This window comes from Balaenoptera borealis (genome assembly GCF_965194805.1).
Source record: "Balaenoptera borealis genome assembly, chromosome: 18".
Classification (NCBI taxonomy): domain Eukaryota; kingdom Metazoa; phylum Chordata; class Mammalia; order Artiodactyla; family Balaenopteridae; genus Balaenoptera; species Balaenoptera borealis.
Window position 1 is genome coordinate 10295216 of NC_138877.1, and position 14295 is coordinate 10309510.

At 33.7% G+C, this 14295-nt stretch overlaps 1 protein-coding gene across 5 annotated transcripts in view; it reads left to right on the forward strand.

Moving 5' to 3' along the window:
* The window catches only part of PDS5B (PDS5 cohesin associated factor B), a 201216-nt gene extending 192676 nt beyond the window's left edge, over positions 1–8540 (forward strand). For 2 of the 5 annotated variants that reach the window (XM_082365275.1, XM_082365273.1), the window contains exons 32-35: positions 732–1171; positions 1262–1372; positions 3934–4072; positions 5542–8540. In XM_082365275.1, the coding sequence (XP_082221401.1) occupies positions 732–1171; positions 1262–1372; positions 3934–4072; positions 5542–5577 (726 nt within the window). In that variant the 3' untranslated portion in view covers positions 5578–8540. The remainder of the gene's footprint in view (positions 1–731; positions 1172–1261; positions 1373–3933; positions 4073–5541) is intronic. The other 3 variants (XM_082365274.1, XM_082365276.1, XM_082365277.1) reach the window with 2 other exon arrangements.
* The last annotated feature ends 5755 nt before the right edge of the window (positions 8541–14295 follow it).

A 14295-nucleotide genomic window follows, 5' to 3' on the forward strand; every position in this document is an offset into this window, starting at 1 on the left:
CACTATTCTTGGTTTCTTTGAAGAATTTCCTCAGTCTCCATCTGCTGGTCAGTGCTTAAATTCTGTGAATGTAGACTGGTATTTCATTTTAAATTTGAAAGTCACTGATTTTTAAATTATTTTTTTTGTTAGTTGTATCTGGGAAGAAGTGGTATCTTTGATTCAGAAGTGTTTTCAGAATTTTTAATAAATGATGAATATGTTTAAACTTTTGTATCTTGCAACCTCCATTTATAAAATAAAAATAGTTCTTTTATGATGTGTATGCATGATATATATATAACATAGTTGATATTTTATGTCTTATTATACATTGTGTGGTAAAATTAGGATTACTTAAATTGACTATCAAAACAGATCCATTATACTTTAGTATAGTTGTCCATTATTTAAGCATTGAATTTAGAATGTTCTTTTTTATGAAATAGCTCTTCACCAAAAATTTATAATCTAATCAAATACTGATCTTGAGAGGTTTCATTTGAGGCTCTCTAGCTTGAGTAAGAATAAAAACTTACCCTCTTACCCCCAGATAGTGTTTTAAATTAGAAAATTATTAATAAAAGCAAGTAAGTAGTTATGGTTCTGATGTACTTCAGAACTCTATACCTTATTTAGGTACATTTTTATGACTGAAGTGGATAACAGATTTTTTTTTTTGATTCTTAAAAATACATATACTAACACTGCATACTAAGTTTTATATTTGAAATTGTGGCTTTTATTCCTAGTCTGAATTGGACAAACCTAGAAGCCGGAAAAAAACACCTGTAACAGATTCAGAAGAGAAATTAGGGATGGATGACCTGACTAAGTTGGTACAGGAACAGAAACCTAAAGGCAGTCAGCGTGGACGGAAGAGAGGCCATACGGCTTCAGAATCAGACGAACAGCAGTGGCCTGAGGAAAAGAGGCTCAAAGAAGATATATTAGAAAATGAGGATGAACAGAATAGTCCACCAAAAAAAGGTAAAAGAGGCCGACCACCAAAACCTCTTGGTGGAGGTACACCCAAAGAAGAGCCAACAATGAAAACTTCTAAAAAAGGAAGCAAAAAAAAACCTGGACCTTCAACAGCAGAAGAAGAGGAAGAAGAAGAAAGACAAAGTGGAAACACAGAACAGAAGTCAAAAAGTAAACAGCACCGAACTTCAAGGAGAGCACAACTAAGGTAAGTATGTGTAACTCTAAACTGCATACATTTAGTTACTATATTATAAATCATAATTTGATGCTATCCACATTTGGGTCTTCCCCAAAGCAGAGCAGAATCTCCTGAAACTAGTGCAGTTGAATCCACACAATCCACACCACAGAAAGGACGAGGAAGACCATCAAAAACGCCATCACCATCACAACCCCCCAAAAATGTGTAAGTTGTAAATAATATTAAATTTCAAACCAGTTTCAAATTATTTTGCAGGGGTTCATAAATTTCTAAATATACATAGGGCTGTATTTAAATCCCATATATTTAGCCCCATTACACTAGGTAAGATAACATTTTTGTAAACTTAACTAGGTGATTGATACCCAGTCAACCTTTGGTGACATTTGTACATTTTTACAGGTTTTAGACAAAACTTTATAAATGAATACCAAGTAGTTTATTATTTCCAATACATACTTTATGGTACCTGAAGAGATGATGAAGTATTTTTAAATAATTACAGTATAGACCACATTACCTTGTCATTCCATGCTACAATTTTTCTTCATGTCTTTTCCTCAACAGCTTTAAAAAATAGCTTTTACACTTTTGCTTTGATTCTTTGAACCATGTCGGAAAGTAACAGGCATCATTTTTCTTAAATTACATCTGTGGAAATTATCACATGGTGATCTCAAGTTTTTGATGTCTTGATTTTGTTTCTTTTCTAATCACATTAACACATATGTATCTATAGATAGTTTTGGATGTTCACACAAGTACATGTTTATAGGAGAGTTACAGTAACAAATCTGTGTCCAAACTTATTAAAGTGACAGGTGCATCAGTGTTGTAATTTGTATATTGGCACTTTTTTCTCCTCAAAGTGGAAATAGAATAGCGTGTCTTCTACTAGAAATTTTGCAGTTTTTCTGAAGGTAATCCCATACTTCAGTAGCTTGACTTTTCAGAGTTGCCAACAGACCTTGGTTAAATACTCAGTTACCTTCAAAGTTTTTCCTGTTCCTGTGTATTCCATAGGAAGAGGAAAAGTTACCTGAGTGTCTAGCCAGTACTTCCTGCCTTTTGCCATATAATTTTTCCCTCAGGTAAAAAGTAAAGGTAAGTACATTTTTGTGGCAGCTTCATAAATGTGTTTGTATTCGACCATGGAAAATCATTGTTTTTTTCGATAAAAAAATATTCTTAAGGCATCTTAAATTCCCATGGTTAATTTTATAACAAGAATGTAACGGGGTGAATATCTTTCATGCTCGTAACTTTAATTTGTTTCTATTTGGGCCTCATAAAATTAAGGGCTTAGATGATTATCATGTTACCTCCTAAAATTACACAAGTTCCTCACATGAGTGTTATAAATCAAACAAGCATTTCTGTTAAAAAATCAGTACAGAAAGAGATTCTGTATTCTGTCTTAACAGCCTAACTTCCTTTCACTGGGAAGCCCCTTTTTAGAGGTAATGTAATAACATATGTTATGATTTGTCTGTTTTCTTGTTCTGACCTCAGTGGAATTGAGAAAGATTGTATAATTTTCCTTGTATTTTCTTCTGTTAATTCTGAAAAACTGAATCAAGTAAGTTTGAGTAATTGGTTTGAGTATGGATTAAACAATATCTATTTTTGATTGCTTATAGAAGTGATAGGCTAAGTTCTTAATTAAAAAAACATATTTATCAAGAGAGATACATTTAATTAAATGGTGGCATCTATTACATATTTTTGAGTGTCTCCTGTTTCAGAGAGTACTAGGTGCTAGGGAATATAGTGGCACGAAACGGGCACGATTCTTATCCTTATAGGACTTACCATCTAAATGGGCATGTAGTCATTAAATAATCACACATAAATATGGAATAATAAATTGTGATATGTGCCCTGAAAGATAAAGTTAGGGTGCTGTAAGAGAATGTAATGACAGGGCTGGGGAATTGGGGAAGTTTTCTCTTTGGAAAGTGACCAGTTGATTCCTTGAGAATAGTAGGAGTTAGACTGATAGAGAGTAGGGAGAGGAACATTTCAGGTGGAGGGAACACTGTTTTGGAAGGTTCTGAAGTGGGAAAAATCTTGGCAAATTCAGAGAGCTGAAGGAAGGCAAGGATGTTGCTGTATTGTAGTTGTGGGGAACTGGGGAGTGGAAAGAGATGAGAATGGACAGGTAGGCAAGGCCTGTCTGCAGGGCTTTATATACTGTTTTAAGGAGGTTTATGCAGTTGCTCTCAGTACATACGGGGTTCTCTAGGGGGCGTGGCATCAGCTGTTTTTACATTTTTGAAAGATTACTTGTAGAGAGAAGAGGCAAGAGATGAGAATCGTTTAGAAATACGTAGTAACAATGAAGTTGGAGAGAAGTGAATGGATTTGAGATTTCTTTATAAGTAGAATCTTAGGGCCAGATAAAGAGTTGTAGACTATGACGAAAGACTCTAAAATTTCTGCTTTGAGCAACTCAGCCTTTTACTGAGTTGGGAAAGATAAAAGGAAGAGTAGACTTTGGGTTATGTTTTAAAATCCTTTATGGTATTGGTCTCAGTCACACTGACTTGTTATTTGGTAGATCTTTTTATATGTAAGATTCTAGGATTAAGTGCTTGTTTAGGGTTCAGAATGTAAGAAAAATATTTTTTGGCTTACGAGGTAATTGAGAATAAAAATGATAATAAATGAAAGCCTGTGAAATATTTAAAGCATTTCCTGTTATGAAGTAACCTACCACTTAAGGATCAGAATGTTCATTTTATTTTACATGTGTTTTACTCTAGCCGTGTAGGACGCTCCAAACAAGCCGCTACTAAAGAAAATGATTCAAGTGAAGAAGTAGATGTGTTTCAGGGTAGCTCTCCTGTCAATGATGATAATCCACAGGAAGAAACAGAGGAAGAAGAAGTTTCTGCAGTAAATGTATGTGCTTATGAAAGTGCCATGTGTAATAGTATGGAATATAGAATTAGAGTTGGTAAATATTTGGTCAGATCCATTTAGCACTTGCTGTTACTTAATAATTCTAAATATTTATATATTTTTCTTCATTAGTTTATAGTGTTGTTTCATCTACCGGCTTAGATAGTGGAGAGTATATCCTTTGTGAAAACCTGAAACCAAATGAGAATAATAGATGTAGCCTAATGAAAGTGTAAATGCCCAGTTTAAAACTGAATGCAGAGATGAACAAGTGGCAGGCAGTCTGATGTCAACACCTTACGCATTTAAGTTCTCCCTGTATCTGTTACATATGCTCTTGTTTATGTTTTGTAAGTATTTGTTTGAGTTTCCCACTAGCTACTAGTAGTTAGTCGTATAGAATAAAATCATGTCTTTAACTAAAATTAGCTTTTGGAATTCATAAAATTGGTAATAGACACTTCTTTTACAGAAGTAAGAATGTGATGCTTCCTGAGATACTTTTTTTTAAAAGAAATGAATGGTTTTGCTGGTTACATCTCAGATTTTTCTCTTCGGAAGAAATATAATTAACACATTTAAGTAAGAGCTGTCATCTTCCTAACATTAATGCTGAATCTTTGGGTCAGTTCAGCCAGCCATTTTTGTTTGAGAAACCTGTGTTCTTTGATCAGGTCCCAGGGTTGATCCCTGCCCCTCTGTCCTATTTAATATAATCAGCATTTCTGTCTGCATCAGGATGCATTTATGTGAATGAATTAAGACCACAGAAAAATATGTTGAATTATGGTCTCAAACTAGTTGGGCTTGTTTGTAAAGGGTGTTTTGGGGGTGTAAAAATAAGGCTGAAGGGTTGTACATAGTGACTGATGTCTTCATCAAAGAAAAACTATACTGTAAATTAATTAAATTAAAATCCTTTTCTATTTGTATTCCTCTTGTTAATACTGATCTTTTTTGAACTAAAGTTTTATGCTTTCATTAGTACTTGCCAGTAAGTGATAATATTTCTGAATTTCAGATTATTTATATGTATTTGATAGTTGTTATGATCCAAACTCAATAGCTGTTTTCTGAGAAAGACAGCTGTAAGCCTAAATTCATAAATATCAAATGTTTTCTTTTACTACAGAAACATAAGTAAAAAGGTGATATTTGCAATTGTTTTTCTTGCTGTTGGCATTGACTTCTGTTCATTTCTCTTTAAAATTATTAAATAGAAAAGTAAGATAGTTCTCTCTTTTGCTATCCTGGGAAAGGCTATTTATGGGCATTCATGTATTACGTACGTCTAAATATGTGATGTCAAGGCAGAAAGTTAACATAGGAGAAAGGTTTTGAGGAAAGAAAAGCAAAGAAAATCAGGAACATGTAAGAATAATGATTGGTTAAAAAATAATAATAATTACTGCTGTGTCTAATTAATATGTACGCATTTTAATTAAGCATCTGGTGATATTTCTTTCAAGGTACGGCGGCGAAGTTCTAAAAGAGAAAGGCGATGAACAAATGTCATTAATAACTTTCTATGTGAAAGCTTTGAAAAAAATAATTTTTTGTCAAGCTTCAGGCCGAGTAAAGCCTTTGATGCACAAAATGGGACTGCTGAAGAGTGGACAGTTGGACCTTACTCTGATGACCTCATGTATTTGTGGTCACATGCTTTAGCCAGGCGCACAGTGATAACATTGAGTATGGAGTCTTGTGAAAAAGTCTAATGTGCGATGGCTATGTAGACATAAACTAAAGAAGAAACTTGTAAATATATTTTTTCTTCTTTTTTTCTTTTTTTTTTTTTAATGTTTCTGACTTCTGAAGTGCTTGTATAGCTTTTATCTGCGGCTTTAAACTGACAGTACCCAGCTGTTTATCGGATCTATTGATTTGAAAAGAGTTTGTTAGGATAGATCTTAAGCAGTAATCTGTCAGTGTTTGTATTTGTATTCTCTGCAGTTTTACTGTGAAAATTTTTTTTCAACAAATGGTGTCATTTTCTTGATGTCACGATTTGTTGGAGAGCTGAAATGATCTCTTTCCCTTGTGTATCTTACCTAGTGTTTACTCCTGGGCACCCTTAATCTTCAGAGGTGCTAAATTGTCTGCCATTACACCTGAACAATGCCTCTGATGGGAGGACGCCATGCAAACTGTGGAATAGTCCTGAAGTTGTTTGATTATTTTACACCTCAGTATTGGTCCCAGAATTTTCTGGCCTTTCATGGCAAGGAAAATTTTAAAAAGAGAGAGATTTAAAATATTATAATTTTAAAGAGTGTGTTATAAAATAATGTGCTGAATTCTTTATCCCATTTTATCATCCCTTTTCAGTTTTTATTAATCTACTGTATCAATAAAATTCTGCAGTTTGAATTAGTTTTTAATAGTCTAGAATGTTATTGTGTATAGATATTTCCTCTTGAACATTATGTTCAGAAAATGCAAATTATTACACTATAATATAAAATCTGATATATACACATTAGAAGTGTTTCAGTTCTCCATAACAGTGTAAAGTTAATCAGAAAGAAAAAAATTTTATTGATGCAGTGTGTCTTTATAAAGCTGTTCTTGAAAGCAAGTGTTTTGTATTTTATAGTGAGTTGCATGTTTATGAAAAAAAGTGCTGAAAATGGGATGTGCTCTTTTCTGTAAATTCGTATTTAGCCATAGTATATGATAGATTGCCCCATAACATAGTTTTTCATCAAGAGTTTATTATTGTACTTTATTTTGGAGCCAAAAATTGTTTCTGGGTGGGAGGGACAGGGTGGGAGTGATATATCCAACTATATGAGCTACTGTAGGTATCACAGTCTTATGAACTTTGAATGAAATTCCACTTTGTCCAGATTGGGAGAAGTGGAAATATATTTGGGTTTAGAGCATATCTTTTTTCTTTTCTTTGTTGTAATCTACAAAATATAGAAACAAAGGCAGCATCCTTTATACAGTTTTATGAACTGTATTTTCAACCAAAACATATAGGTTACAACTTAATGCTTTCCTAAATTCATTTTAGTATTTCAGGTGCTGTTCTTTCATTTTTTCATGGTTACCATCAGAAAAGAAAATCATATTCTAACTTATTAAATTTATCACAGTGGATAATGGAGCATTTTCATTAATATGCCATTATGTTTAAGGTATATTTCAAGTTGGTTATAATAGATGGGGGATATAATAAAGAAACTACTATTTTGGAAAGTGACATTTTACTATTTTGCAGTGTATATCACAATTGATGTGATTATTTTTCTTTTGAAGATTTCTTCATGTTTATGAAACGGCCTTTTATTTTTTAAAAAAAAGTTTTGAATTGTGTCTTAATCTCTCAGTATTTAACTATTCTTCATCTACAACAGTACTGACACCAGTGATTATGGGAGGCTGCTGTATATCAAGGCAGCTAATGTTGGACCAAGATACAGTTGGTTTTTAAATGTGTCATTAGCTCAGTTCTCCCAAACACGCTATTTCTATTTCAGCAGTACAAAGGCATGTTTTTAAACCTATAAAATAAAGAATAAGGGATAGCTTTGTATTTTTGTCGTTGACTAAATTGCACCGGAAATGTTTATGGAAGTATATCTTTAAGACCATTTTATAAAACAGTGAAAAAATGATTGTGGAGGATTTTTATTTGCATGATCATAGTTAACCAAATTTCATTGCACATTTAATCCTGTACATCAGTTCACAAAAAATGTTCATTGTAGATTTTGTTCAATGACAATGAGTCTGTGATTTTATAACTTGTCTGTTCACTTTTTGGGAAGATTATGATGTAAATTTTCCATTTTTCTGTAGAAAAAATAGGTGCAATAATGATCAAAGTTTTGATGTCCTGAGTCATCTTAGGGGATTATCTCATGTTGAAACTTAACATTTCATATACTAACATTTGGAGAACCACATACTGTAACTAAAGTAAAATTAAGTATGTGTAAAACGTTAATTGCTAACAGTGGTTAGCAAACTCTTCAGTGATAATGTTCATTTTGAAAATATATACTGTATAAAAAAATTAAGAAAATATTTAACTCACTGTAACAAGTTCCATTCTGAAGATCTTATGATTCTTCAGTGAGGTTGTCTTGCTGCACTCTGTAGCAAATCCGTTTAATCTACACTATAATAAAATTTCTTGCTGCAGTGCAACAGGAAGCTTTTTCAGTGATCTCCACTGTATATGTAAATTACAAATGTGGCTGTAAAACTTGTTCCAGGTATTAAAGGTTACATTACTTTCTGTATTTTCTTATAACTTGTAAGTTTGATTTTTAAGGTTTCCTTTTGCCCACTTAAAGAATGTCAGGAATTTAAGAATTTGTTTAACTTAGGCATATCTCCCCTACCACATAGTATTATGTCACTGTAATGAACAGTTGGTATTTAGATAGATAACCAATTTTCAGACACAGTTTTGGATTTTCTGTGAAGTTGAATAAACATGAAAGCTAATATATAACTGTATTATTTTATTTATGTGAATCTATCTATATATATTTAAATATGTTTACTAAATGGAGGAAGGCACATTTTAGTGATTTTTAATTTTGGAGGCTTTGTTTCATAAAGAGGAAATATATTTCCTAGTAACATTTTTCAGACTTCTTGTTTAAACTTCTCATGCAACATCTTGGCTGGCAGAGACTTACTAAATATTATTTAAGTTAAAAGATTGCATAACTGAAGAAAAGAAATGTATAATATAAACTTGAAAAGTAAACACTAAGAAAATAAGTTACTGTAGTGACAGTTTTATTAATTTGTTCAGGGAATATTTATTGAGTACCTGCTATGTGCTAGGCTAGTTACAGGGGATATAGTGTGATCAGGATAGAATAAGTCTCTGCCCTTGTGGAGCTTACATTCTCCACAAAGAGGTGGGGGACTAAGGAAAACAATAAGTAATATATATTATGTCATACTGTGAAAAGTATGGAGATTAGAAAAGGAAAGCAGGATAGAGAGTAGAAATGATTGGAGGAGAAGCTATTTTATATACTTTGAAGCTGCGTTATTCAGTAAAATTTAGGATTGTTAATGTCTTTATGATGAAGTGACACTTTTATAATTATAAAACATCATTTGTTAGCTGTATGAATACTTCATGCCTACTTTGTCTGATAATTGATATAGCCATACCAGTTTTGTTTTAACTGTTGTTTGCATGACAAAACTTTTTCTGTTCCATTATTTTCAACCTGTTTATGTCCTTATGTTTAAAAGTGCATGTCATGTAAACATTTTATACTTTGGTCTTGTTCTTTTATCCAATCTTAGAATCTTTGTTCTTTAGAGTGTTTAGACTATTTATTTTTGGTATAATCACTGATACAGTAGCTTTTATTGCTATTTTTTTTTTGCCAATTTTTTCTTTATTCCTTTATTTTCTCCTTTTCCTACCTTCCTTTGGCTAGGTAAAGTACTTCTTACTATTCTATTTTATCTCTTTTATTAGCTTTTTAGTTATACCCGATTGTATTATTATTTCAGTGGTTACCCTACAGATTATAATATCTGTATTTCACTTATTATAGTCTGCGCTATATTAATGTTTTTGCCACCTTCGGAACAATGCAAGGATTTGAAAACAGTTCAATTCCATTTGCTGCGCCTCTACTCTTTGTGCTATGGTTGTTATATATTTTGTGGTTATAAATGTCAGAATATCTATGCTTTCAATAGTCAGTGTTCTTACTTGTTTATACAGACATTTTCTCTTTTCTTTGCACTTTTTTCTTTTTTATTTATTTTAGGTAGTTCTATGCTTCCATCTTAATTCATTTTTCTTAAGCCTGAAGAACTTTTAATATTGCTTATGGTGCAGGCCTGGGGACAGTTAACTCATCCAGAGTTTGTTTGTTTGAAATGTCTTAATCACACCTTCATTTTTGAAGGGTATTTTCCTTGGATATGGAATTCTAGATTGGCAGTTTTATTTATTTGGCATCTTAAAAGTTAGCATTCTGTTGTCCTCTGATTTTCATATTTTTTGCTGTAAGTCAGCTTAAAACCTTTTTGCTCTTTGTAGGTAATGTGTGTGTTTTTTTCTGGCTGCTTTTAGGATTTTCTCTTTATCTTCGTTTTTAGCAGTTTGACTGTGCTGAGCGTACTTATGTTTTTCATTTTATTTATCATGCTTGGGGTTTACTGAGCTCTTGAATCTGTGGGTTGATGTATTCCATCAGTTGTGAAAAATTATCCATTCACATATTGCTTCTACTTTATTATCACTTCTCTCTTTCTGACACTACGGTTATAAATATACTTTACTGTTTGTGTCCCATGTGCTTTTTATTTTCTTCCCTGACCTTTCCGCTTTTTTTTTCTCTCTGTGCATCAGTTTGGATGTTTTCTGTTGACCCATCTTTCAGATTTATCAAGCCTGCCTTCTGCACTGTGCAGTCTTCCATTTAACCAACCCAATTAGTTGACTTCAAATATTGTATTTTTTAGTTTTAGAATGTCCAGTTATATTTTATAGATTTCATTTTTCTTTTGAATGTCTCTGTCTTTTTACTCTTTCCTCCCATTTAAAAAAAATACAGCTGGCAAACATTTGAATTATATAACTAAGTCTAACATCTGCATCATCTGTGGATCTGATCCCATTGTCTAGTTCTTTTTTTTCTTGATTACCAGTCACATTTTTCCTGGTCACACTTCTTTCTCTCACTTTATAGGGCTTTTAATTGTTTCCCCTTCTGCAGGAGAATGTTTATAAAGGAACTGAAGGATTGAAGTTGATGTCATTTTCCACCAGGAGAGAATTTGCCTTGTTTTCTATTAGGCATTTTAGGGCTTGATTACCTCAGTCCATGGAGTTGGGCTTGGGTTGCAGCTTTTGTTAGACTCAAACTTGTTCCAAAAGTCTTGGGAGTAAAACTTGTATTATGTGACAGGCCTTGCAAGACTACCAGAGATTTCATTCAGCTTTTCTCTCCAGCCCAGCCTCTCAGCAGGAAGACTGTTTTACATAGGATAGGCAAAGAAGGTTCTTTGAGAAGGTGACATCTGATCATGGACTTCCATTAAGTGAGGGAATCAAGCCATATGGGGGGAAAAAGTATTATGGGCAGAGGGAAGAATAAGTACAAAAGTCCTTAGGGAAGAATAAGTACATCAAAGATTTCAAGAAGGCTGTGTTTCTGGAGTGAAAGTGACCAAGGGATAAAAGGGTAGGAGAGAAATTCAGAAGATAGCAAAAAATCAGATCATACCTGTATGCCTCTTGGGACTTTTGTTCAGAGTTTGATGGGAATCCACTGCAGGGCTTTGATGAGTAGGAGAGTGGCAAGATCTGGACCTGTTTTTCTTTCTTATTTTTTAATAAAAAAAAAAATACCTTGGACTCAACATGTCTAAAACTGAGTGCATAACCTTTCCTTCCTGGATCTGGTCGTCTTTACATATCTGAAAATAGAACTAGCATTCAGCTAGTAATGCAGATCAGAAATCTAGAAATTACCTCCCAACTCCTCCTCTTCCTTACGCTCATATCCAGTCTGTCATCAAGTCCTGTTGATTTTACCTTCTGATTATTCCTGGAATTTTTCTACTTTTTTTCATCAATGTATTAAAAAAAGTAGTTCTCATTTCTTTGCCTCCAAACTTGTCTGCTCACATTTGCTCTTGCCTGACCTCAAATTTATTTTCACAGTGTAGCCAGAGTATATTGTGAAATACAGTGATCCCGTCAGCAGCAGCAACAACAACAAACCCTACAGTATAAACCCTACGGTCCCATAACACTTCACCATTGCGTTTAGGATAATGTGCCCTACAAAGCTCTGCATCTTTGGTCAGTCCTATCTAGCCAGTCTTTTCTTCTTAGTCTCTGTCAGCTAGGCTATTCTTTCAGTCCCCTTATACCTAGTTGCCAGAGGTAGAAGCTATTAGGGTGCATATAAAGGTATATAGACATTCAAAAGATAAAATCTAGTCTATTCATTCTGCCTGGAGCACTCTTCCTTTTTCTGCTGCATCTGGTTGTTTCATACTCACACTACAAGTAAGAATTTTCCCTAGGAAGCCTTTCTAGATTTCTGTGATCAGGACAAACCCCACTGTTATCCGCCCCTTTAGTTTACCTCTTTATAGAGCTTATTAGCACAGTTGGCATTTGAATTGTTTGATTAACGCTTGTCCTACTGCCTCCAACATTGTAAACTACATGAAGACAGAGGTGGTGTTTTTTTTTTTTACTAGTTTATCTCTAGCACACAGCACAGTGCCTAGTGTACATAGTACTCAAAAACGTTTGTTGAATAATCTAAATTAACTTTACTTTATTAAAATGTAGATAAATAAGACATTAAAAATTGTTTGATTTAAGACAAAGGAGTCTGATAATTTATTGTGCCAGATAACCTTACTAAAAGCTTTACATACACTGTCATCTCATGTAGTCCTCACTGTAGCTCTGTGGTCATTGATGGTATGCCCTTTAACAGATGTGGGAACTGAGGGTCAGATATAGTAATGGTTTACTCAAGATTCCTCATCTCTAAAGTGATGACTGAGGGTCGATCACATGTGTTTTACTCCAAAGCTATGCCCTTTCGGTACCTCAAATATTAATCATCAAGCCAACATTGATTGAATAAATATTAATAAGTCTTAAAGAAGTAGTGATGTAATTCTCAAATTATGTTGGAATTTCCCAGTCAAGGTGATAACATAGCATTGGCCACATTTTATTGGATACTCTGTTACCTGTTTCCCTACATTATCTCCCATTGTGAGAAATGTGTATTATCAACATTTTACAAAGAAACCTAGACTTGCCCAAAGGTCACAGAGTAGAGCCAGAGTTGCTGGTCTGAAGTAAAACTTATGCCATTGGTTTGGACTAGAATTCAAATAATTTACTTAAACCCAAACTGCTTTCTGTTTATTGAAAGCATATAAAATGCTTCAGACAAATCTTAGATAGTGATGGATAAAAATGTAAGTTTATTTACTTTACATAATTTACATTCTTTGGTGGATGGGTTTAAGTGGTTCACTAGGTAGTCTTCTGTGTTATACCCCTTGGGTGCCCCTAGTTACCATGAAAAAAATCCTGGAGAGGTGATAATACTGTTAGCCCCTTATAGATAGTATGTGAATGTTTGGAGCTTGGGTGCATACCACACATGTTCATTTGGGAATTGAGATCAACTTGGCTGAAGGGGAGAACTTTATCTGCGTTGTGGTTGGGTAGTGGGGAGATGCTCTTGCAGAAGTATTTTGGGAGAACATAGTTTAGGGCTTTGAATTACAAAGCCAGTTAAGGGAGCTACTGATGGATTTTTAGAGCAAAAGAAGGAAGCTAGGAAATTATTAGGACTTTTCACATGACAGCCTTAGAAGGGTGTGTAATACAGTTTAAGGGACTACTAAACTAGTCCAGTTAGTTCACTGTAAGATTAGCTTATTAGTTTGCTCTGAAGAAGCAATTACCTTGTCTTTAAGCCTCAAACTGTTCATAGCTAGTAATTGTTAGACCTGAGTTCTGTAGTTCCATTATTCAAATAAACAGACAAGGTTCACAGTAAGTAACAGCCAGCTGAACATCTTTTTTGATTTCAAACCTTACACAGGTACTTCCTAAATCCTTTCCCATAGAAAGGAGGTAGAAACAACACAGGCATTCAGAGCAAAATATGAAAATCACCCTTCGTTTCATCTGATCAGGATTTCAGTCTCACTTCCTCGCTTATATATACCTGTATATCTTGTTTTTATGTAAGTGGGACCATACTATACCCTTCTACAACTTTTTCCGCTACTTAATGTTTTTATAAAGCTATCAGAACATATGAGTTTATTGCACTCTTTTAACAACTGCATAAGGTTCATTGTATAGGTATGCCATGATTTATTTAATCACTGTTCTGTTGATGGGCATTTGGGTTATTTACATTTTTCACTGTTACAAATGTTGCAGTAAATGATCTTTCCTGTTAATGTCTTTGTGCTGAAGTGCTAGATTTCCTTGTTCATATTCTTTGCGCATTTTTCTATTTATCTGTCTTTTTATCATCGTTGTTTATCTCTGGGTAAAAAGGAAGGAGGTAGGGATGGGTTATGGGCTTTAGCCACACCATGTTACATTTTGTTACAAAAATATACTGTAGTTTTTGGCTAGCATATATGCTAAAAGTGAGCTTACGATCTTTCCATGAGCTCTTTACATATTCTCACATTATTCACTTGCTTGTTAAGTCTGTGGA